This window comes from Crinia signifera, chromosome 2 (assembly GCF_055691185.1).
Source record: "Crinia signifera chromosome 2, ASM5569118v1, whole genome shotgun sequence".
Classification (NCBI taxonomy): Eukaryota; Metazoa; Chordata; class Amphibia; order Anura; family Myobatrachidae; genus Crinia; species Crinia signifera.
The window spans coordinates 93,139,201-93,166,743 of record NC_139218.1 but is presented as its reverse complement, the minus strand read 5'-3'; the positions used below and the strand labels follow the sequence as shown (position 1 = coordinate 93,166,743).

At 38.5% G+C, this 27,543-nt stretch overlaps 1 protein-coding gene across 1 annotated transcript in view; it reads right to left on the bottom strand.

Annotated features, from left to right (window-relative positions):
* Positions 1-6,295: 6,295 nt before the first annotated feature.
* PUDP (pseudouridine 5'-phosphatase) overlaps positions 6,296-27,543 on the bottom strand; it is a 247,647-nt gene continuing 226,399 nt past the window's right edge. The window contains exon 4 of the mRNA XM_083171017.1: positions 6,296-6,555. Within this exon, the coding sequence (XP_083027143.1) occupies positions 6,379-6,555 (177 nt within the window). The 3' untranslated portion in view covers positions 6,296-6,378. The remainder of the gene's footprint in view (positions 6,556-27,543) is intronic.

The window sequence follows — 27,543 nt, the reverse complement described above, 5'->3', positions numbered from 1 at the left end:
ACTATGGAAAAACAAATCTTTGGTGCAGAGGCAGGCAACCACTTTAGCAGCAAAGTGGATTTCCAAAGGAATTATATTTGCCTCAGATGTCCTCCGGGGGGGAATCTGTATGAGTCTAGGCGATTTGCAAGAAAAATATTCTTTCCCAGATTTGAATGCCTTCACATATTTACAAATAAAGCACTATATAGATACCCATCATTTTTCCTCCAGGATGCTAAAATCTCCATTGGAACGCTTATGTTTAGATGAACCATTCAGGAAAGGAATGATCTCGTCTTTATATAATTTACTATTACTTTCATCAGAACCCCCTGCACCAAATTTTGAACGTCAATGGGAGATTGATTTGGGAGATACACCGGATGAAGATTCTTGGCCTGTAATACATGAGCAATTATCTAAAAATTCAATCTCAACCCTGATTAAGGAGAATGCATATAAAATTTATTATCGCTGGTACTTGGTACCAGCTAGACTAAATAGAATGTATAGTTCAGCTTCTCCCCTATGCTGGAGAGGTTGTGGTGAGTCGGGCACTTTTCTGCACATATGGTGGACTTGTCCTAAAATAGCGGCTTATTGGGAAGAAGTAGCAAATTTATTAAGTAAAGTATTACTAACTAAAGTAACTAGGGACTCATGGTCTTTTCTGCTGGGACATCCGATAACTTCTCTAGACCCTCTTTCAGAAAAAATTAGCAAGCCACATACTAAGTGCAGCAAGATGTCTTGTTGCATCACACTGGAAGAATCAAAACCCTCCTTCAGTTCAAACAGTGGCAAATAAGATTTGGTTTGTAGCTTCAATGGAGAAGATAACGGCTTTTCTACAGAACAACTCCATAAAATGTATTCAAATATGGAATTCATGGTATGTTTTTACACAATCTATATAGGGCAGGAAAAAATTTGACCATCTTGAGAATTTAGTATTATAAATTTTAATTTTGACCTTTTGCATGGTAACTCATTTGAAAAAGCATCTCTGAAGAACTTTTACAAATTGAATATCCCCGGGCTATATTTTATTATTATTATTATTTTTTTTTATATACTATGTCCTTCAACATTATTCATCCGAAATAACTTAAAATATTAATGTAAGAGAAGATATGGTAACAACACTTTCAAAAGGTATAGGAACAATTTTATAAGCAAAATTTATGTGTCAATTTGCAATATGGTTTGTTCTTTGCAATAGCATGGATGACATTGTCCTGTTTTATTGCATTTATTTTTATTTTTTATTATTATTATTTTTTTTTTATGTATTGTGCATTTATTGAGAATCTTATACATTGTTATTTGTATATCAAATCTGAATAAAATATGTTAAACAAATAATAAGGAAGTGTATAGCCAATGAAAATAAGTGACGAGATTATCCAAATGTAATATTGGAAGATTTGTTAATACATTTTCTCAGATGAGGTTAGTAAGCTTATTGTAAGGTGCGTAGCACTTATGCAGCTTTGAATATTAATTACCATATACTCGAGTATAAGCCTACTTTTTCAGAACATTTTTTATGCTAAAAAAGCCCCTCTCGGCTTATACTCGAGTGAGGGTCCCACTTGAGTCAATAAGTTTTCCCAGTTTTTTGTTGTAAAATTAGGTGCCTCAGCTTATATACGGGTCGACTTATACTCGAGTATATACGGTAGGCTTGTTAACAATTTTTGTCAGAAAAAAGTTCCTTAGTTTGTAAGTAATAGCAAAAAAGCACTGTCATTTTAGATGCAAGCAGTTAGATATATTGGAATAGTTTGTAACAAAGAAGCACAGTTCGTATAGTGCAAACAGTTTGAAGGGGTATAGTTACCACATCCTTGAGGCAATACTTGATTCTATGACCCCAAGGGGGATTTTTATCCAAAGAATATTAGACCAAAATTGGTAGATCGAAGAGATGAGATAGAGGGCTCCTGGCTCTCGATCACTTGATGGGTTAGCACTCCCACTTCACCATATCAGGGTGCGCCCACAGTCAAATCACCAAGTAGGGAAACTGGTGGCATTCTGCTTTTGGATCCCAAGCTACACACATCCGGTTTTTGCTCTGAATGGGTCTGGTGTGACATAGAAACCCTACCAGATTACTGTGTGAACTGATGATATTGGTCTCAGACCACACTGCTGTGTTATCTGCCCTCATTTGGCGACTTTATGCTTTTATTGTTACATATGGTCCTGTGTTGAGATACACACCCCTAGTTGTTGGATACTGTATGAAATCCCGTATCCTGCTAAAATGTTAATACATCTTGCCGACTAAATGTCCGCTAAGCCCCTGATGAAGTCAATTCGTTGACGAAACGCGTTGGGCCTGCAACATCATCTGTACCAATAACAGACCTGTTATGTTTTAAAGATTGAAGTCTTTTTGAAGACTACTAATTAAATGTTCAATTTTAAATTGTTGTGTTTTCCTTAGCGCACTCTAAACCATTTCTGTATATATATATATATATATATATATATATATATATATATATATATATATATATATATATATATATATATATATATACCAGACAACACAGCGGCACTTACAGGGTATCAGAACAATCATCCACAAAGCGGTATGATCATATTCAATGTTTCAATTGTATTTAACAATTTTCATCAGGAATAAACCTTTACCATTACACCATCTGTACTGCTATTGCTACTAAATGACCTCCACTTGCTCTCAGAGCAGTGGGGGCATCAATTCCCTGCGGACTGTGCTGCTTCTTTATCAGTTGGTTTAGTGGAAGCGGGCACATGTACGCTCCCCCTCCAATGCACTAGGAAGATAGTGCCCATAATGCCCATTTATTTCACCTTTCCTAAATATTTTATGTCACCTCTGGTCTTTCTCCATTTTCCTTACCTTACATACCCGTCACCTCTGCAGCACACTCCCACCTTCTTTAACCCTTGTCCCTGATATCCCCACATACCATCCAGGCACATCATTGACACTTTATTCCTTATGCCTTAACCCATAGGTGGCCAGAAGATCGATCGCGATCTACCGGTCGATCGCGGGCCTTCCGCCGGTAGATCGCGATCGGTAGTTATAGTTTTATAGTTCTGTCCCTGTTAAAATAGTCTGCTGGCTGAAGCCTCTCAGGGCTTCAGCGTTCCCAGTGGTGCACTGCGCGGGTGCACGGATGACGTCACCGCGCACCGGCTCAGTGCAGGACTGAGAACGCTGAAGAAGGCGGGAGCAGGCAGAGTGTGCAGAGCGGACAGAGCGTCTCCAGAGTCTTCAGCTGCTTCAGCTGCTAGTAAGTTACGAAGATCTCCTGCCCTCTGTAATAATTCAGCTCCTGACGTGTGCTGTAGGGGAGGAAGGAGGGGGAAGGGGTGAGTGAGTTATGGAGAGGAGAATTACATCTGGTGTCGCCACATGCAGGGGCTGCTTGATCTATGATTGCATGGGATAAAGTTTTCAGTTATTTATTGACATTGTCTGACACCCTTATGTTTATGGCATAAACATAAGGGTGTTAGACAATGTGAATAAATAACTGAAATGCAAACACAGCAAATTGAATGTTGTTTCATGTTGATGAGGGGGGGTTCTATAGCCTGAGGACCCCAAACAAGCCAAGGATTTTCTCTAAGATGCCTTATTAATTTATGGTGGCATGGGATAGGGTAGGGTGGCAGTGGCGTAACTACCTTTTATGCGCCCCCCCACCGCAAAATTTTCGGCGCCCCCCTCCCCTTGCCCTCTCCCTCCCCTTGGCGCACCCCACCCCCATACCCATACCTGCCTGCCCGGCCGAATCTGCGGTCACGGTCCCGTCGCCGGCTCCTGCTGTTATAATGAAAACTGACTCTTAGAAAATGGCTGCCCCCATACTGCAGACAGAAAACTGTCTGCAGTATGGAGGCAGCCATTTTCTAAGTGACAGTTTTCATTATAGCAACAGGAGCTGGCCGCTGGTGACAGGAGACGGAGAGACACTGGACCATGACGGCAGACAAGACAGCAGCGGGTAACTATAGCCCCGCAGACCCCCGGCACCCAAATGTTCCCTGCGCCTCCCAGCCACCGCGGGGGCTGCAGAGCTATAGCTACGCCACTGTAGGGTGGGGTGTTGGAGAAGAGGAGAACAGGGACTCTTGGTTATTGTTTTATGTCCCCCATATTTAAAAAAAATGGTTATTCTGCTGTTATTTGGGGGGAGGTGGCCCCCATGTGTCCCCTATCAGCCAGGGGTGCCAAATGTGCTCCGTATAATGCCATTTGTACCCCCATGTGCCCCTTATCAGTCCAGGGGTGCCCAAATGTGTGCAGATTGTGAATTTTGGCTCATTCCCTGTGTCAGATTGTGAATTTTGGGCACATCCCTGTTTCAGGATGTGAATTTCGGGCACATTCCCTGTGTCAGAATGTGAATTTTGGGCACATTCCCTGTGTCAGGATGTGAATTTCGGGCACATTCCCTGTGTCAGAATGTGAATTTCGGGCACATTCCCTGTGTCAGGATGTGTATTTCAGGCACATTCCCTGTGTCAGGATGTGTATTTCGGGCACATTCCCTGTGCCAGGATGTGAATTTTGGGCACATTCCCTGTGTCAGGATGTGAATTTTGGGCACATTCCCTGTGTCAGGATGTGAATTTCGGGCACATTCCCTGTGTCAGGATGTGAATTTCGGGCACATTCCCTGTGTCAGGATGTGAATTTCGGGCACATTCCCTGTGTCAGGATGTGAATTTCGGGCACATTCCCTGTGTCAGGATGTGAATTTCGGGCACATTCCCTGTGTCAGGATGTGAATTTCGGGCACATTCCCTGTGTCAGGATGTGAATTTCGGGCACATTCCCTGTGTCAGGATGTGAATTTCGGGCACATTCCCTGTGTCAGGATGTGAATTTTCGGGCACATTCCCTGTGTCAGGATGTGAATTTTCGGCTCATTCCATGTGTCCTAATGTAAAATTTTTGCTCAAAACCTGTGTCCTAATGCGAATTTTGGCCTATTCTCTGTGACATTATGTGTAAGGGGCATATTGCACTGGGAAGGGAATGTTTTTTGCACATGAGGAAATGCTGGTAGATCACCGGTAAGTAAGTGTACAAAAAGTTGATCCCGGGTTACAAAAGTCCGGCCACCCCTGCCTTAACCTTTTCCCTTGATCAGCATTTCCATGCTGGTAGACATATGGGGGGACAAGCAGGCAGTCAAGAGGAGATGAGTCTGCAGACATGGGGGATTGAGTGTCAGCAGTCATGCGAACGGGAGTGGGGACACACATGCAGACACTAAGGAAGCCACATGGTTCCATCATGATTTCAGACACAGGACATAGTCCAGGCAGGAGGCAATGGCAGGTCAGTGCATGGCTGCATGGAGTTATACCAATCCCCCCCCCCTCCCCCACTGCCCACCAATTAAAGTCCCTGAATATGCTGCAGATGCACAGTGCAAAAGTGAATGTACTTAGCGGAGCTGCTATAAGACAGGTTCACAGCTGTGCAGGTAAAATGCAATGCCCCGTACTCAAAGTGGAGGTGTGCCATATTGTTGTATACCACCCCAATTCAAGCACTGGTATACTGTATATGAGTAGTGAATGCAAATATATCAAGAAGTGGTACATTTTCTCTAGATCAACATGTGTAATACAAATGAACTTTCTCTACACAACAGTACAAATGATCATTAAAGATAGGTTTCTTCTACTACACCATAAGAACTGATGTAGTCTTCCCTTAGGTCTTCCCTTATGTTTTTTTTTTTTCAAATACAACTTTTTATATGGGAATTCATAATTAGTATTTTTATATTTCCCATCATAGACATGTTGTGAATGATCAGAAACCGATAAAACTGATTGCTGTAACTGATTCTAAGTAGGCATTGCAGTAGACACATTTACATATAGTACATATAGCTAATATGGAGTTGTGAATGTGCTATTTTTGTGGACAGAACTTCAATGTGTTTCGCACTGTTCATGCACTGCAACACACTGAACACATCTGCAAGCAAATCAGGATCATAAGTAACTCAACCCCAACTCCAGTTGTGACACAATATTTTCAGGAAGGTTGTGTTGACAGATTTGTGTACTATGAAGATTTGTTCATGTTTGGATATCCATCTGTTTTCAGATTAATCACATTTGTCTATGCAACAAGTACCAACTGATAATAATGACAGCAGTACAGTGGCATAGCTGAATATAACTTCATACAGAATAGTATGCGTTATTTAAAGAAAAGATGTATACCCCCAATTTGCCGAAACATGATTACAATCTAGGAAACATTAAGAAAAACAAAACATCACAACCTAATTTATTATTTAATAATCTTTAACTTGGTTTTTAATGTTTAGTTATCAAAGACAATGTTTTTTTCTGTAAACTTTATTCATAGGGTGGCAATCCAAATAATTCTGGTTGAAACTCCTCCAGAGATTTAAGCACTAAAGTTGCTCTCCTTGTTAGATCTGGATTTAAGTTTTCATCAGGAACCATGACCACTTGCATTCCAGCTGCGATTGCTGCTTCAACTCCATTTGGGGCATCTTCAAATACAAGGCACTATAAAAATATAAAAAATATACTGAAATATTTATACAATCTAATTTTTCTTTTTATTAACACATCACAATTAACATTTTGAGTGTTTCTTTTCTGTATTTCAATGCATATAAAACTTCACTTCACAAATGAAACAATGTTTTATGCCAGTTGGGAATATTAATGATGAGAGAAAGAGGACACGCACAAGGCGAGTCAAGCAGCGCTTGTAATGATTGACAATATCAGATATTTAGAAAAGTATAACAAATTTTACTGAATAAAATTCACATGAAATTATACTTATACTTTTCTAAATATCTGATATTCTTAATCATTATATTGCCTTGTGCGTGTCCTCTTTCTCTTGTTTTTGAGTGGGGAGTGACTTCCCCCACATTTAAGCAGCTGCTTTCTTGAAGATACAGTCTCTGTCAAGCGCCTGACTATTCCTAGCGAATATACTTTTTTCCGGGAATATTAATGATTCCTGAATCAGTGATGGATGCAAAGTCAATGTTTCACAAAACTGAACAATTATCAGCTGATTGCACATATGCTGCATTGGTAGTGAGCATGCGTCATATGGTTCTGCTGCATAGCTGCACACAATAATGATGCCTCCACTGACTTACAGAAATGACTATTTGGGGATGTTAGAGAGGAGTGGTTGTAAAAATGCAAGTTAGTTAAGGGAATGTATCTGACGTTAGCAGCAAGCCATAGCATAAAAAAAACATGGCGCCTGCATTGCTATTGTTGTAGCCAGTCTGCATATCCATAGATGTACTCAAGCAGTCAAGGATCAACATTCTTGCATATACAGTAGGTTACATATGTATATGCAAATGAGTTACGGATGCTGCGTTTGGCATCTCTTCCATCTTTGGGGCGTAGCATCACTTGCTGTTATCAGCAGCTGTTATCGCACACCAAACTATATTAATTTACATAACTGAATTTAGATAGAAGAGCGAAGGTTTCATTTAAATGTCTTCTCTTCGAGATGCACTATTGACTTTCACCTCGCATTAGTCTTTCCTTAAATATAACAGACCATAAAGGTAGTCAAGAAATAAAGGTTATGAAGGATAATGTAGTCACGTCAAGGACAAAGTTCTAGTGATACAATTTCATCTGCAACTTGGGCAAAATAATAGCACTCCATCCAAGTTAAGAAACAAGCATGATGCCAAAGAAAATGTGGGTTAGATACTGTAGGTTGTTTGAGCTAGAAGTTGAGGATGGAAGAAAACAAACCTGAGACAGTCAGGGACACATTTATGGCCATGCAGTACAATCACTCAGAATTTAGCTCCAAATCCAAGGAAAACACAAGCAGTTGGAGGGTATATGTATTTGATCTCATTAACATGTCTCCTTAATCAAGTGTCTGTGGCTTCTGCATTAAACAATTTATTTTTTGATAACCTATGCAATTTTTCTCCACACCTCTTAGATGGAGAAGTCATTGTTTCCTGAGTGTCACTTTTGTTCATCATTTGTATAATGTTTGCAATTATTGATAACAACAATTATTATTATTATTATTATTATTATAAAAATAATAATAATTATAATAATATTTAATAAATACCAAAATAAATACACCACAATTTTGAGGTATCTATCCATAAGAAGATTTATGGCCATTGCACTAAGCTTACATTTTAGAAACGTGACCTGATTTGCTTAAAGCTAATGGCTATGAAATCAACTGTCTTCTCAATCATGCACCATAATGGAATTCCCCAAAGAGGTCTGACTAATCCTCTGAATTGACTGAGTTTATATGTATATCATGGGTTCACTCTTAAAATATCGTTCTGTAACATGTACCACAAACTACAAATGTTTTCAGCTTGAATGGCCTAATAATTGACAGCTTTTTTAAAATTAGTAAATAATTCCCCTATCAGACAATTGTCTGTTATCCTGGTATTTGAATGTCGAGTCATTTTGCTTGTACCAGCCTGAACCCCCCCCCTTTCACACAGAAACATTTTGTGGATCAAGAATTTCTACCCAGTATATAGCTGATCAACATGGGTATGTCTTCTGTGCAAAATGGTCAACCCAGATCAAAATTCCCAGGCCTACGATCATTGGAGACCTAGGAATTTTGACCTTGGTTGACCCTTTCATAATAGTAAAATACATGCGTTAATCGGCGAATTATTGGGTAGAAATGTTTGACCCGGTAATTGGCTTTTCTGTGTGAAAGAGGTAGACAACTCACTGTATGTTATAAAAATATGAATAGCTCCCTTATATTCTTTGATTTAAGCGCTGCTTGACTCACCTAGTGTGAGTCCCCCTTTTTTTGTGTCTCCCTTATATTCTTTCCTGTTGCAGAGAACAGAGATCCCCCTCTACCATAACCCATATGAATACAACTAAATAAAAACTTTTTCTTATTGAACTGCAGAATATCGCCACACCATCTGAATTTTGACAGATTTACAACAAGATGATATTAGAAAATCCTGACGTAGTTGTAGCCATTTGGCATCAATATCAAAAAAGGGTTAAAAGGAGTAGAGACATCAGAAGCTGAACCCACCTCCATAGTGGGAGGTGAGCAGGTAAGGGCTTCCCACTGTGAGGAATCCCCCCCCCCCCCCGCTGACAGCTCTGCCTGCATCCCCTCAGTAACATGCAAGTGGATGTGTCCAAGAACACATCCCCTCACATGCGGCCGAGGGGAAGAAAAATAAATCGATGGTCCCCGACCATCAAATGATTTCTCTCCTCTTCAGAAATAAAAATCGGTGCGCTAACCTCAAACATTCAAAGGGGCTCGCTATGAGCGAGTCTAACTTGGCCACTTAGTCTCTAGGAAAAATATTTTAAAACATCTCACAAGCTGGCAGGGCTGAGCAGTAATTGGAGAGTCTATGAAGGATCACCTATATGAATAAGTTGGGAAGATGACTAATCAGCGATAAGGCCAGTATGTAAATAGGCATAACTAAAATGAGAGCAAAATGATTTATAATGAATTTAGGAGATCCCACCAATTTACAACAGGGTAACAAGTCAGAGCAGGATAAAGTACTGTTTCTACCACAAAGTTGGTGTAATGCAGGGCCATGTTGAACAGGAAAGTAATGTATGGTACTGTGAGCATAGGTTGCTACCACTTAACTCGACTATAGGGGAAAGCAGATATGTAATAGCAATAGCAATGTAATAGCAGATAATATTAATAATTATTTCTGCTCAGTATTCACTGCTGAAAGAGAGGGGAAGGGGCCACAGTTAAGTTGCAAGTATAGTCAGAAAACTGAGGGAGAGACAAGTACATTTACAGAGGAGAAAGTCCTCACAGAACTCTCAAAACTGAAAGTGGATAAATCAATGGGGCCAGATGGGATACATCTAAGGATACTAAAAGAGCTAAAAGGGGAGCTGGTAAAACCAATAACAGAATTATTCAACCAGTCACTGGCTACTGGAGTAATCCCAGAGGACTGGAAAACAGTGAATGTAGTCCCACTGCACAAAAGTGGAAGCAAGTAAGAGGTAAGCCACTATCGACCAGTGAGCCTTACATCAGTAGTAGGGAAATTGATGGAAACACTCTTAAAACAAAGAATTGTAGAACATCTCAAAACCAGCAATTTACAGGATCCAAAACAGCATGGGTTTACTAGGGGAAGATCATGTCAAACAAATCTTATTGACTTTTTTGACTGGGTGACTAAAGTAATAGATCAAGGTGGGGCTGTAGATGTAGCTTATCTAGACTTTAGTAAAGCTTTTGACACTGTCCCACATTGCAGACTGTTAAATAAACTTGAAAGCTTGGGATTGGATTCTAAGATAGTTGAATAGATAAGAGCGTGGTTGCAGGACAGAAAACAGAGAGTTGTAGTAAACGGAGTACAGTCAAAGGAGGGAAAGGTTACAAGTGGAGTACCCCAGGGATCTGTACTTGGACCGGTGCTTTTTAATATCTTTATTGGTGATATTGCAAATGGAATTGAGGGTAAAATGTGCCTTTTTGCAGATGACACAAAGGTATGCAACAGGGTAGACACACCAGGAGGGGTAAAACAAATGATTGAGGATCTAGGTAGATTAGAGAAATGGTCAAGAGAATGGCAACTACAGTTTAATGCCAAAAAATGCAAAATCATGCACTTGGGTCTCAGAAATCCAAAGACTCAATATAGTATAAATGGCACTGTAATGGAAACTACTGAGGAAGAGAGGGATCTAGGTGTCACTATTTCAGGGGACTTAAAAGCAGGTAGGCAATGTAACAAAGCAATGAAGAAGGCAAGTCAGATGCTTGGTTGCATAGGGAGAGGTATCAGCAGTAGAAAGAAAGAAGTAATAATGCCACTGTATAGGTCATTGGTACGACCTCACCTAGAGTATTGTGTTCAGTTCTGGAGGCCATATCTCCAGAAGGATATAAATACATTAGAGACTGTACAAAGAAGAGCAACTAAAATGGTGCATGGCCTACATCACAAAACAAAGCAGGAAAGACTAAAAGATCTTAATATGTATACTTTAGAGCAGAGAAGGGAAAGGGGGGACATGATAGAAACTTTCAAATATATCAAGGGTTTTAACAAGGTACAGGTGGGAGACATTCTTCACAGGAAGAGGAGAAACAGAACAAGAGGACATGCACTGAAACTAGAGGGAGGAAGATTCAGGGGAAATGTGAGGAAGAATTTTTTCACAGAAAGAGTAGTAGATAAGTGGAATAGCCTACCATCAGAGGTGGTAGACGCAAATACAGTATTACAATTTAAACATGCTTGGGATAAGCATATTGATATCCTTACAGAAAAATAAGGATCAAATATGGTTTGAGGTAACATGTTTAAAAAAAGGGGCAGACTAGATGGGCCAAGTGGTTCTTATCTGCCGTCAAATTACATGTTTCTATGTTTCTATTAAAGCACCAGGAGATGCTTACCAGGGACATTAGGGTCAAAAAGCATGTAGCCAGACTGGAAATTCAAAATTTGGCAGTAAAAGTATAAAAAAGCAATGACAGCAATTAAGCTCAGTTTCTTAAGAATGGCTTTTCATGAAATTCAGAAAGGTATCAAAAGGAGCAGGTCCAGTATAACCTAGTTCCAATTTTATGAGCATGCATCAAGGAATATAGTTGAAGTGAGGAAGGAAGGATTGACCTATAGTAGTAGAGTTATATACATGGTTGGAGTAAAACCAGTCTGAAATCATGGATATACTGAAAATCTATAGAGTTTAATATCCCCAGCAGAAGACTGTTGTTGAAGCTTAAGCATGCTAATGGTGGGTCAGCCACAGTACCATATGGAGGTGCAAAATTCACTGTTTAACAATTGTTCATGACTTTGACATCAAACTATAAGGAGGAATTTCCAATATGTACCAAAGACCATTAGCAAAGGCAGTAATCTTAGTGACCATTTTCACCACAGAGAACAATAGCATGAGCCTCATTAAATGAGAGGTGGGGACACCTATGTAGGATTTCATAAAGGGAGATGAAGGTCTTGATAAAGATTTTATAAAATTCAGCTCTGAAACCATCAGGACCAGGTGACTTATTGTTGTGGTGACCATGCCAACCTCCATTTCAGTGATGTCAGTATTAATCAGTCGCACCTGGGCAGAGGTAAGTTTGTGCCTTGTCAGTCAATTAAGAGTACAATTACGAGGGAATAGGCATGGCAGTATAAAAGGCTTCAGAAAAAGGATGAAATTCCAAAGAAATGTTGCCAGTGAAGGTGACTTTAATGGCAGTAGAGCTGTTCCTGAGAGCCAGAATCAGTCTCCATTTGTGACTGGATTTGGCCATGTGTATGGATTATTGTGCTATTATATAATACTGTGAAGAGGACATATATTGTCAGCAGAGTTGGCATTTAATTTTTGCTCTATAAATAAGAGATAACATAATGAATAGAAGTGTTAAGATGCCCAGGTCAGATCCCATACATAGTATTGTATGCTATAAATCTAGACAAAGAAACAGAGATAAATAATAACTATATTTTGAAACAGGATGTTGAGCCAATCAAAAGAAAAACATGAAAGTGCTACATTAACATTCACCGAGACTCTTGTTTGTGTATAAAGGGAGCAAAATATAATAAATCCTCTAATGTTACAAGTAGCTTATACCAATATTCAGACTGTGATCTCTTAATGATTCAAAGTTTTTAATCAAAAAGCTACAGTATGAGCTGAAGTTCTCTTTCTTTGAAAACTGTGTAATTATACATATATTTATAAGTGTTTTCATTCTTTACAATATGTACCTCTCATAATCTCTTTTTAAATGTGTTTAGCCAGAGGCAGGCTACCTATTGTGCTCATTGTCTGTTTATATTCATGTAACTGGCCACAGTTAAAATTGCTTAGTGCTCATGAAGTTACAAAACACAGCACTGATTTTGTAGTCTAATGCCATAACAATATTAAGAACTCAGTACAAATGTAAACTTTGAACCACATAGAAAATAAAGATGAAATGTGGCTACAACCTTGTTTGATGTATTATTTCAATTAGTCATAGAGGAGAAAAAGTCATAACAAATTGAATACACTTTTAAGAAACCAAAATACGTGTGCTTATGCGCTTCACCAAAAGATGTGTGCTTCACCAAAAGATGTGTGCTTCACCCAAAGATATGTGATTATGTAGTTCACCAAAATACATGTGCTTATGTAGTTGATGGGGCTAATTAATTTTGGTTACTGACTACCAAGTATAGTCCTTGTTGCAATTCTTCTATATGTTGCTTCTCTGGGTTTCTCGGGAGATATATGCAAATAACAAGAGAGGAAAGAAATACTGTACAGTGTAGTACGTCTAAAAAAAACACCACAAAAGTCTATCTCGGTATGCAAGTCTTCCCCTTATGGGTGGTGTGGAATTATTTATCTTTAAGGGATCACCGCAGTGCTTACTTTAGGTTGCTTACATGAAGCTTACATTCATTCAGGAAACAAAAAACACATAAAGGTATCTTTCAGTTGTTCAAATACACCACGTACAAGGGTTATCAATAGGTGCTCACACAGTCGCTTACACCAGCTTGCTGTATATCCTCCTATCAAGGTTTATTTTCCAAATAAATCCTCATGGTTCCAAAAACAATTCTTTCTCTTTATTTAAATATTTTCAATAAAAATGCAGGAACCACATAAGGATGGAATACAGTACAAAAAGTACACTGCCAAAAAGGTGATAATGAACCCAGACAAGCTCACCTTTAAGCAGGACTCAAACTGTCTATGTGGACCTTGTCTAAAAAGAATAAAACACCAACGCATTTTGACTTGAAGTATTTTTCAAGGTGAGTATAGCTAGCCCACTTAGGCCTCCTTTTATTCTCACAGAGGTGTACAGCCCGCATATAGGGGGAGGATCGTACTTCCGATTCCCAGAAGTGCCCTAAAGTCAGCTTATAAGCATTATAAAAAGTTTAACAATACCAAGCAGTTGTTTACCCAAGTCTAAAGTGTAACATAAGTAAACCTGGTTAATGATAAAGGTAGTACAAGCTTTAAACAATATAAAATATGGTGTGCGCTCCATGCAAGCAGTTGAACGGTCGAAAAAGTTTGACAAGAAGAAAAGGTGTAAAAATAAACTAGAAGGGACTTAACATACAGCCACCTCCAGATGGTGAGTTCCGGGCCACTTTGTGACTTCAAAAAGTGGGCAAAGAGCTGCACACATGTAAATCGAACTGTTCCAGCATCAGAAAATCAGCTGAGTAAACAAGCACCTTAGAAAACATTGCAATTTTTGTGTATTTTTATAAAATCTTTCAAAATCTAGTTTTCCGCTTTCAACAAAAGATATTAACCGTTTGAGCTGAAATGTATTACATTCCCAAAGAGGCAACTCTTTTCAGAATTTGATACTCGGAAAAAAAAATTCGACCCATCATACTGAGCACATACTGTAGCACATAAGCTACAGCTCTCCATTATTACCCATCAGCTCTTTGCAGTACTCATTCACACTGTCTGGTGGTAAACTAACCTTCTTTGTTAGTATTGTCAGATGCATTATAGGTTGCTAAATGTATCTCTTATTGGACAAGCAGTTTGAGGGAGTGCACCAGCAGTGGTCAACCTGAGCTTAATCTGTGGTACATAGCATAGCAAGATCCATGACTGCTTCTCTGCTCAAACCATGTCCCCTGCCTGGAGGTACAGCTCAACAGGTGATCTGCACCCCAATCCTTCCCACCTTTCAGCTGCATGTGGCTCTCATACAGCAGGTAAACTATACTGGTGGCCCTGACAATGGAGCATTGGAGGAGACCTCTTCAGGGCAGAAGCCCGGCCACACATGACTCCATTGTTCCAACCATGGGATTGCATGCAGGGTTGTAACTAGCAGTGTGTGAAGTGTGCCTTGAAGTCACAGTGCTGAGCCGAAGTTTCCTCTCCTCCATCACGGGCAGTAGCAAGGAGTGGTAAAGATACCACTCCCTCCATCCCCTGTCTAGGCAGTGAAGCCATCAATACGAATAGGAATGAACATATTTTTGGCATAGTAAATGCCCAAAATAAGAATACGGCTAAAATAATCGTATTTACAAATACGAATATGATTATTTGGGTCATATTTGACTTAGTAAATTTCCCCCACTATGCAGTGTGTCACAATGTATAATGGTCATTACGATGTGTGACAATGTTAAATGGGCATTTACAGTGTGTGTAATCCTGGCTCAGTATGTGTCTAAAGGGCTCAGCCTGGTGCAATGTGTAAAAGTGGCACTATTGTTTGGTGTAATGTAAATAACATACATTACGGTGTGGTGTAATATGAATTATTATGATTATGTGACCACACCCTTTCCACAGAAATCTTCCCCCCTCCAGCTACAGCTACAGCCAGGGCCCTGACACGCTGCCCACCCAAGCCGTCAGCCGTATGTCCATCCTGTGGAGGGCTGTGGGGAGATGGACTGTTGAGCACTTCTGCTGCTGCCCGCGAGCAGCATGATCAAGATTGCACCACTAATGGCTGCCTAGGAACTGAGCACTCAGCCATATGTACTCCTGTGTCTCCCCTGTCTCTGCTTATATTGTTACCTACCTGGCTGTTGCGGTGACCAGTGGCGCCACTAATGGCTGCCTAGGCGCTGTGCAGCTCAGTGGTATGTGTTCACTTGTGATATCTGTACTGTCTCTCCCTATATTGTTAACTATCTGGCTGCTGCGGTGACCAGTGGCGCCTCTGATAGCTGCCTAGGTGCTGTGCAGCTTGGTGGGTATATGTTCCTGTGTCCCTCCCTGTACAGATGGGTCAGGTCCCATCCTGGCTGGCGGGTCGCCAGAACGTCCGCGCTGGCGACCCGCCAGCAGCCGCGCCAGCGAATACACTGAGACGCGCGTGCGTCTCACGCGCACGCGCGTCTCAGTCTCCGTCGCCAGCGCGACCGAAACCCTGTCCGTTTCCGCCTCAGGGAGACGGACAGGGTTAGGGGGGGTTAGGGGGGGATGCGGGCAGGCGGTGGGGACCCCGGGTTACCGCCGGCAAGCCGGCGGGGACCCGGGGGAACGGATGGAAGCGCCGTCGGAAGGGGACGCGCGCGCCTCTCGTGCGCGCGCGTCCCCTTCTCACCATCGCCATGGCGCTGGCGGGGGATGGCGGCTGGCGACGCCAGCGCCATCCCCTGCCAAGATGGGACCTGCCCCATCTGTACATGTCCATCACCCTCCCAGGGTACATGTAGTGTATACCTGTATGTGTTCATGTATATCTGTACTGTCACTGTTGAACTGTTACCTACCCGGTACCTACCCTAGTATATACAAATATACCTAGCCAATAAAGCTGATTCAGATTCTGATTCAAATGTAAGCGACGGTGGCATTTTTAGTCGATATCTTGAACATCTCTCACAGAGATGTTTTCACTCAAAGGATTAAGTAATTACCCTCTTGCTACAATTATTAAGTTTACAATGCGTAACTGAGCCCTTGTCAGTAATGGCGTAATAATTCTAATTGATTAATTATGTACTGCATTTTTTAAGTAAGTGACATACTGTATGAGACATACGTGCTGCTACCTTACTCTGGAATTCTCTACCTCTCACCCTCAGACTCTCAATTTCTACACAGAACTTCAAACGGGCTCTTAAGACCCACTTCTTCACCAAACCCAGCAAACTGTCCTCCTAACCTTCTGTTCCTCACTCTGTCTACCCCTCCGGTGTCACCCCTGTCTGTCTGCCCCTCCTCTTTAGAATGTAAGCTCTCACGAGCAGGGACCTCTTACCTCATGTGCATGTGCTTATCCTTTCTTACTTCAGCAGTGTTCGACTGCACCAAAGCATGCTGTTTGCTGCCACCTGGATACTTATGTTGCAGCAATCGGCTGATGTTCCTATAATCATTTACCCTGTATTTGTCCTGTATTATCTTGAACTGTAAGTTACTGTTTTTCTTTGTTTTGTTTTTTCCTGTTTGATTATGTGTACTCTGAACTGGGCGCTGCAGAACCCTTATGGCGCCATATAAATAAAGAATAATAATAATAATAAATATATATATATATATATATATATACACAACAATGAGGCCGGCACTCAGGTCTGAAGGTGGATGCCAGTAGCTTGCTCCGGTGCCCTCTTTCAAAAGGGGTGTCCTTGAGTAGTATACAGCAACAAATAAGTGGCACTCGGAGGCTTGTACAAAAGGTGAAATAACAGGAATATTTATTCCTAGTGCAGGGAAAACGTTTCGGAGCACGGAGGCCCCGTCGTCAGTTCAGGTAATGCATTGTGCATTACCTGAACTGACGACGGGGCCTCCGTGCTCTTCTCTTAGAATATATATATATATATATATATATATATTCCAATTATCCCTCCACAGATTGGGGGGATTTGAACACTCTCCTTTGAAATAATTCAAGTCACTGGTTTTGTGTAAAAATAGCACAATCTTGCAATTTTTTTCAGCATGTTAGTTCTCATCTAGCCCCGACGTTTCGGTCCATGCTCAGACCTTTATCAAGGAGCTTTTGTGATGAGTCATCAGCGTTTAAATATGGCTAACGCCTCAGCCCTGGAGAAGACTGGTGGCTGATCCTGTCTTCTCCAGGGCTGAGGCGTTAGCCATATGTAAACGCTGATGACTCACCACAAAAGCTCCTTGATAAAGGTCTGAGCATGGACCGAAACATCGGGGCTAGATGAGAACTAACATGCTGAAATAAATTGCAAGATTGTGCTATTTTTACACAAAACCAGTGACTTGAATTATTTCAAAGGAGAGTGTTCAAATCCCCCCAATCTGTGGAGGGATAATTGGATTGTAATTGAGGGGCATGTTTTACATGTTCCCTCTTTTAAAAACCCCTAAAGTTGTCTCACTTTGGTCTATATATATATATATATATATATATATATATATATATATATATATATATATATATATATACCAACAATAGTGTCTTCAGCGCCCTAGATAGGTAATGTCCAACCAATATTTCAATAAAATAATTTCCATAAAAAGTTTCAATAAAATATTGACAAAAACAATTGAAGTGGTTCTTTTTTATGTAAGAAACTTTTCTTTTATTTTCAGTACATCTGACCAACACCCAACGCGTTTCGTCTCGTTAGAGACTTCATCAGGGGTACATGATCTAAAATATAACATACATTTCATAAGATACATGACATTTTTTGGACATTACATTAAAAATGATAATATTCATAAAAGTACATAGGAGTATGTGATGATAAAGATGGAGAGACTTGGATAGGGGAGGATATAGAAATATTTTTCATAGAGGTACATACCTTAGAATAAACAAGGTTTAATATACCCTTCAGGGTCAAAAGGTAAAGTCAGCACAGTAAAAGTGTGGTTAGGGTCCAATTTTTGGTACCACCGGAAACAATTTTTGAACCTAATAATATAGTAAAGATGGGGTGTTTTTAATTTCATACTGATTATTTATTATTATATATACACATAATATATCTTATATTATCCCTGCAATAAGCTTTAAGGTACATACCTTCTTATAATTATAGGCTGTTTAAATAATCAGATGTCTTTGACAATATACTTAAAAGCTTGAATGATGAACCTAATAAGGAAAATATCTGTATCATCATTCCATATTCTTATTAGGGTATAATTAGATTTTTAGGATTTTTTTTATTAAAAAATGAATGAATGAATGAATGAATGAAAATTGGCATACCTAATTGAGGCAATTTCAACACTTGTCCCAATGTATCCAAGAAAGTAAGATCTTTTTCTTTCTATTAAACCAATAATTACATAAAGTTTTAGTAACCAAAGCCATCATTTTCAAATTGGAGAAAAAGGTCAAAGGAAAAAGTTCATAAAATTATAGTAATTAAATTCCCAGTGCTAGTACAAAATAAATGTCTTACCCTGTGTCTGTGGAAGGTGTGTGCTCATTGGGATCCAAATTGCAAGTGGTTTGAGAGTGGACCTGGCCTCTCTATATATAGGGCCTGTCTATGATGTCACTTCCTCTCAAATAAATTAATTAATTTTTTTAAATGATTTTTATTATTCTATATGTTTTAATGTTTTAATGTTTAAATTTATGGTGGTATTATGATCTATCTAGTGTCCTCATATATTACCAACAATAGTCCCTTTTGTGACATTTACAATTAGTATATTTATCTTAAATAACTTATTTATCTAATGGTGATTCCATATAGTGATAGTGCGATATATATATAAGATATTACCCAAATTTGGTGAAATTTAAATATAGAGAAATGTGTTTTAAGCCTTAATAGGCTCGTTTGCGTTCCACCTAAGCCGAGGTAGAACGCACCGCCATTTTGTTTTTATATATACGGAAGTGTTAGGAGTTGCGTTCCAGCTATTACAGCCGGCGCGCATCGTAGGACGTGCCTCCGTGCTGCATCAGGAAGTTAATCTCCCTGTCAGTTGTGTTCCAACTACAGTGTAGCTGGAGCGCACCATATTTAGTAGGGAAGTGCCGATAACTGCGCTGGACATATCGCTGTGTTATTATTGTGCAATTTGGGGCTGGAGCGCATTGTTGGCTATATATATATATATATATATAGAAACTATTTTATAAGATTAGTGTTTGGAGTTTTTAAGGGATTATTTACTATTCGATTGAAACATATAACCATATAAATTACCTAATGTGAATATTATAGTGAATATTATAATTTTACTGCCAATCGATTGGCAGTAAAATTATAATATTCACTATTAATTATAATATTCACTATAATATTCACATTAGGTAATTTATATGGTTATATGTTTCAATCGAATAGTAATAATCCCTTAAAAACTCCAAACACTAATCTTATAAAATAGTTTCTATATATATATATAGCCAACAATGCGCTCCAGCCCCAAATTGCACAATAATAACACAGCGATATGTCCAGCGCAGTTATCGGCACTTCCCTACTAAATATGGTGCGCTCCAGCTACACTGTAGTTGGAACACAACTGACAGGGAGATTAACTTCCTGATGCAGCACGGAGGCACGTCCTACGATGCGCGCCGGCTGTAATAGCTGGAACGCAACTCCTAACACTTCCGTATATATAAAAACAAAATGGCGGTGCGTTCCACCTCGGCTTAGGTGGAACGCAAACGAGCCTATTAAGGCTTAAAACACATTTCTCTATATTTAAATTTCACCAAATTTGGGTAATATCTTATATATATATCGCACTATCACTATATGGAATCACCATTAGATAAATAAGTTATTTAAGATAAATATACTAATTGTAAATGTCACAAAAGGGACTATTGTTGGTAATATATGAGGACACTAGATAGATCATAATACCACCATAAATTGAAACATTAAAACATTAAAACATATAGAATAATAAAAATCATTTAAAAAAATTAATTAATTTATTTGAGAGGAAGTGACATCATAGACAGGCCCTATATATAGAGAGGCCAGGTCCACTCTCAAACCACTTGCAATTTGGATCCCAATGAGCACACACCTTCCACAGACACAGGGTAAGACATTTATTTTGTACTAGCACTGGGAATTTAATTACTATAATTTTATGAACTTTTTCCTTTGACCTTTTTCTCCAATTTGAAAATGATGGCTTTGGTTACTAAAACTTTATGTAATTATTGGTTTAATAGAAAGAAAAAGATCTTACTTTCTTGGATACATTGGGACAAGTGTTGAAATTGCCTCAATTAGGTATGCCAATTTTCATTCATTCATTCATTCATTTTTTAATAAAAAAAATCCTAAAAATCTAATTATGCCCTAATAAGAATATGGAATGATGATACAGATATTTTCCTTATTAGGTTCATCATTCAAGCTTTTAAGTATATTGTCAAAGACATCTGATTATTTAAACAGCCTATAATTATAAGAAGGTATGTACCTTGAAGCTTATTGAAGGGATAATATAAGATATATTATGTGTATATATAATAATAAATAATCAGTATGAAATTAAAAACTCCCCATCTTTACTATATTATTAGGTTCAAAAATTGTTTCCGGTGGTACCAAAAATTGGACCCTAACCACACTTTTACTGTGCTGACTTTACCTTTTGACCCTGAAGGGTATATTAAACCTTGTTTATTCTAAGGTATGTACCTCTATGAAAAATATTTCTATATCCTCCCCTATCCAAGTCTCTCCATCTTTATCATCACATACTCCTATGTACTTTTATGAATATTATCATTTTTAATGTAATGTCCAAAAAATGTCATGTATCTTATGAAATGTATGTTATATTTTAGATCATGTACCCCTGATGAAGTCTCTAACGAGACGAAACGCGTTGGGTGTTGGTCAGATGTACTGAAAATAAAAGAAAAGTTTCTTACATAAAAAAGAACCACTTCAATTGTTTTTGTCAATATTTTATTGAAACTTTTTATAGAAATTATTTTATTGAAATATTGGTTGGACATTACCTATCTAGGGCGCTGGAGACACTATTGTTGGTGTATCTGTTTCTGTCTATCTCTACTAGTAGGGGATAGAGTGTCAACAGCGACCACATATTGTATAATAATAGCGCAATTTTGGGGATTTTTGTCTTTATATATATATATATATATATATATATATATATATATATAACAAACGGTAGATCCGGCACTCATCTGGGTCATATAGTGGAATGCTCCGGTGCCTACTTTGGATGTCAGACTCCCAAATAAAGTTCAAATTGAAGAGGCACTCGTCAGACTTCGTAAGATGCAATCAAAAGATTTTTATTCCTACATGTTTCGGGACAGATACTCCCGTCGTCAGGGAACAATTACAAGTGTAACACAGTGCATTTTTATTCAGGCTAGACACCTTCCTCCACCAATCAGGGGAGATCAACCATCCACGTCCCACCCTGTCTGCACCTGTGTCCGGGTCCCAATCACTTGAGAACACAGACCTGGCTCAGACTGCCGGTACCTGTGGAATAATTGGTCTCACCTGTATTCAAATAACATATAAAATACAAGTGAAACAATAAATTATTAAAAACACAGCATAAGAACTGCAGATATTGTTCAAGGACTGATGTAACAACTCTATATATTTGCTGAGTTATAGCAGAAAAGATTAAAGACATTATCATGTAGAGAGTTAATTTAAATACTTAGAATACATTTAAAAATATATTTATATACATTATGTCTGGTTACATATATGCTGATTATAAAAAACAATGTAGTCCTGTCTTCTCATTTAAGCCCCTGGGTGCTAGTGAATCCAATTTAATGATCCATTTCCTTAACAATAATTTGCCCCTATCGTCCCCTCGCCTCAGGGGGGGGGGGACACATAGTCAATTATTCTGGTGCGCAAACTGGCAATGGAATGTCCAGCAACTGCGCAATGTCGAGCCACCGGTTGATCGCTGACACCTGATGTATGGGCCGCCCGTATGGCTGAACGATGGTTGGCCAATCTTTCACGTAGTGTGGTCTCTGTTTTGCCAACATATATGTAGCCACAAGGGCAATAGATCAAATAAACAATAAATTTGGTCAAACAGGAAAGTACATGATTGATATAGAACTTTTTGCCGCTATAGGGATGATTAAAAAAACTCCCAGTGAGCAGCGAGCTGCACGTAATGCAGCCCAGACATTTGTAGCAACCATTAGGTTTAGAAAGAAAATGTTTGGTGTCTGTATCTTTAAGCAAATCAGTTACGTCAAGTTTGACCAATTGGTCCCTTAGGTTTCTTGGTCTACTATAGGCAGGCATTAATCTAGCTTTGTGTAAGGCTGGTAGTTCACGATCTGTATTAACTACAGGCCACATTCTTTTTACATACTTGGTTATGCCTGTACTTGCGGTGGAGTATTTATTAATCCAAGGGATGAATTTGTCATGCTTGTCGACACGTGTCGACTCCGTCAGACACTGTTGACGTGAAAAATTTAATGCTTTAGTTTTAGAGGCATTAAGGTCATCCCTATGGTACCCCCTTTCCACAAATTGCTCAATCATGTTGTCCAGTGCTTTAACAGTCTCCACCGGGTCACTAGTGATCCAGCGTACCCCGACCATTTGCGAAAAGGGGAGACCACGGCGCAAGGACAAAGGGTGACAGCTGCTATGTAACAGTACAGAGTTCCGGTCTGTGTCCTTGACGAAAAGCCCTGTTGATATATTGCCATTCATTAACGTGATCTTTACGTCTAGGAAACAGACCGACTCAGCACTCACATTAAAGGTGAACTGTACCGGATGTGTTGACTCATTGTGTGCATTCAGTGTGTCGACAAGCATGTCAACCGGCCCAGACCACATAAACAATAGGTCGTCTATACAGCGGACGGCAAGTAACAGTTGACCGCTGGTCGACATAGGTGCAAACAGTTGACACTCCAGTGCCCACATGTAACTATTCGCGTATGATGGGGCCACATTCGACCCCATCGCACACCCCAACAGCTGGAGGTAATATTTTCCATCAAAAAATAAATAGTTACGTGTTAGCACCAATTTCAGTAATGACATGAAAAATGAGACCGATGTACCTTTAAATAGCTGATTACCAGTAATCAATTTTTCAACTGCCTGCATCCCCTCCTCATGTGGGATATATATATATATATATATATATATATATATATATATATATATATATATATAACATTTGAATATCACTATTTACAAATTAGCACTGTTTTTTTATTAAGGCAACTGCATTATATACATTATATATTCAGAAATAATAATAATAATAATAATAATAATAATAATAATAATAATAATAATAATAATAATAATACTACCATATAAAGTACATTTTTCTCAGAACAAATGAAAGCAATGAATAACAATTTCATCCCAAACATGAAACAATATCTATATACTAGATAGTCATGGTGGTGTAAATGTGTTTAATAGAACAAAAATCTATCTTTTTCAATTATCTCAATGAACTTATGAACTCAATAAAACATAGTCAATAGTTTAAATTTGAATGAAGTTATAGCTTTCTTGTGTTTTGAGATAAAAGAGCAGTTATTAATATTCATGCTGGATATTTTTCCAGTCTTATTGCCCTCCTCAAATATTTTTTTTGTAAGAATGCATAACATTTTATTTGGATATCACATAAAATACTTCCATACAATCTAAATAACTTAAAGAACATGAATACATAGGATAACACACATTTATATATCTTCTAGTTGCCAACTCAAGAAAAAAAAGCCCTGTACATTTGTTTGAACTTGAACACTGCTTTGAATTTTGTTATTTATTTGTTTCAGTGGCAGAAAAACATAATAATCTACAAGCAACAGTAGATCTGACTATAGCTGTGATTCTCAAACTCGGTCCTCAGGACCACACATAGTTTACGGTTTCCAGGTCACCTGACAGGTGCATTCATTACTGACTGACACATTTTAAAAGATCCACATGTGGAGCAATTCACTTTATTCTGTGAGGAGACCTGCAAAACATGCACGGTGTTGGGTTCTGAGGACCAACTTTGAGAACCTGTGCAATACAGAATGTAAGCTTTCATAACAGCGGTCTGCTGTATACTAGGTCTCTTTTTCAAATTTCCACTTTTTGTGTCTCAGTTATATCACTGGGGTTATACAGACCTGATCAGATCTCTGCTAATTTGCAGAGCTCTGCGATCAAGTTATCACCGCCCAGATATAGTGAAATCCCACCCTGTGCAAGCCTGCAAATGGATGCATAAGGCTTGCAAATATTACACCAATCGGCGATTAGCAGCAAATCCATCTGCAAGATGCTCGCCATCGAATGATTTTTCCCAGTGTGTGCAATCAGCCAAGGATTTACTCGGCAGCTCTGATAGTCGATAGAGTGAAAAGCCATCAAGTAAAAAAAATCCTGGATTTCATCGCTGGAAGGCCTGGCTTTGCCGTAATGTGAGCCGTATGTATGCACAGTTGGGCCTGTGAATTCGCAGCCAGGCTATCAGGTCTGAATACCCCCCCCCCCCCCCCATGTTATGCATTATACTCAATAGTAAAGGTTTGCGGGATCGGTTTTACAAGAATTTAGTCGGATCTCAAAGCCTGATTTTATTGGCTATCCAAAACATGTGCCAGCCGATAGCCAATCTGCAAAATCCGAACTTGCACTAATTTTGGTGATAAGAACCGAGTATATCCGAATTGAAAATCTCTACTCAATTGTAGTATTGTGCGTTATGTTTGTAAGCAAGCCATAATTATGTGTATTATCATATTTGTAGTCTTGTACTTGTTATTACAATATTGTACTCATTTGATATCTTATATACAGTAGCTATTACCCTTAGCTCTTTTCATACATTACATTCTTATACTTTTGACTTTACATTGCAGTGGAATTTAGTGCCGTACAAATAAATGATGATGATAGTTAACAAAATGTTATTTCTTTTAAGTGATTTCTTTATCTGAGACTCACGGTTCCTGTTCATTCTTAATAGTGTCTTTTGTGTAATGACATTTCTTTTACCATTATCCAATCACATGGAAATACAGCTGTCAATAGAGATTGGTTGAAACTTCCGATAATAGCACGAGTAATATTTTTAGTTGCCATCAGGACCCTCTCACTTATGTATCATCAATTTTTAGATTTCTACTAACATTCTATACAAATTGTTTGTGTGTCAACAATACAGGGTATATACTGTAAAAGTTTCCCCTATAGTGTAGAATATGGAATATGTTGCACTTTCTAAGAAACTCTTAATAAATAAATAAAATAACCTGAAGTAAATGTAGAGCAACAAAAAAATATTTTGGCCTCATTTTGGGTGCACATTGTGTGTATATATATATATATATATATATATATATATATATATATATATATATATATATATACACAGGGAGTGGATCCGGCACAACAGGGCTTAAGGGTAGCCAGAGGATGTTGAATGTGCCCCGGTGCCAGCGATAGGGACCTTTCAGCCCCTTGTAGATACAAAGAGAAAGAACGGGCACTCAGGGTCTTGACTGAATAAACAGTCCCTGCTTTCACCAGTTACAAGACCCTGAGTGCCCGTTCTTTCTCTTTGTATATATATATATATATATATATATATGTATGTATAGATAGATAGATAGATAGATAGAAAAAGATGCAGCACTCCAGCTTAGATTTAAATTTAATCTTTAGTGAATTGGTCTTAAAAATACAGCAATGTTTGAACACAGTCTGATGACAACACATCTGTGTTGAAACGTTGCTGTATATTTGATACATATACACTTTCTGTGCCCAGAGAAGTGCAGAGAATCATTCCTAAAACACAGTTCCTAATAGAATTATGAGGCTGGTATTTAGGATAATAGAGTTCAATCCAAAGAATTAAGGGTCTGATTCAGACCTGTTAACTATGCAGCATATACTCGCAGCCTAGCAAATAGGTAACGGCCATTCCACATTTGTGCATGTGCACAAATGCACAGACCCTTTCCCCTGATGCGAACATGAGGGAAGGGGTCTGAATCGGCCACTAAGTGCCATATAATGTAGACACGATGCCAAAAAGTTGTGGTACTGTATATTAACATCAATTTGTTGTATGCGAATAAATGTATAAAATAAACGGTACTTATGTAATATCTGGGCTCCCGTTTTTCTTATGAGACCGCGTCTGCTCGCCACGCTTCAGGCACGGTGGCTCGCTGCGCTCGCCACACTATATAAAATCAACTCCATGCGTAGTTGGATAGTAGGGGTATGAAAAAATGGGGTGCATTTAAGATGGGAGCCCAGATAATACATAAGTACCAAATTAACTGTTACTGAACATATGTTATAAATGTGATTATCTTAGCATCTGAATAAATCCATCTCATCCAAATGTAGTGATATAAAAGCGGGTGAATAGTATATTAAGCAAACACAGGTTTAAATAACCAAAGAAAAATAAAAGATAAAAGGTGTGCATGAAATATAAAGAAAAAAACCTTTTCTGTTCATGAATTAGATCAAAGGTACTTTCCACAAGAAGGTGCCTGGGCATGCAGGATCTAACAAGAATTCCCTAAATGTCGGAATTAATACTGTAAAGTACTATGGTAAAAGAAATAGTTTGCTTCAATCTTTTAATAGATAACAGCTAATATTTTATGTCTTCGTCATTGTAAAATTGAATGAATTAAATATAATAAAATATAGAAAATGTCATTAAGAAAAAAATATTAAACTTTAAAAATATCCAAGGGACAAAGCTTTGCCTACTGTATTTTTGGATATAATCAGAACTCTTTTATAGTTAGAACCCTAGAAATCTACATTATCCATTGAATAGATTGTGATATAAATAGATATTCCGAGCAATAGAAAAAAGCCATATTCTAGCCTTTTCTTACAGTCATCTCCAATTGATTGTTAAACTGTGTTAACTTCCTTTATGAAAAGAAACACACAAAAAAAAACAGAAGTGTTAAGCATGAAGAAGTCACTGATGTCTATTTCTATTGAAAGTGGTATTTCAGTGTCCATCAATCTGTCAGGCCTT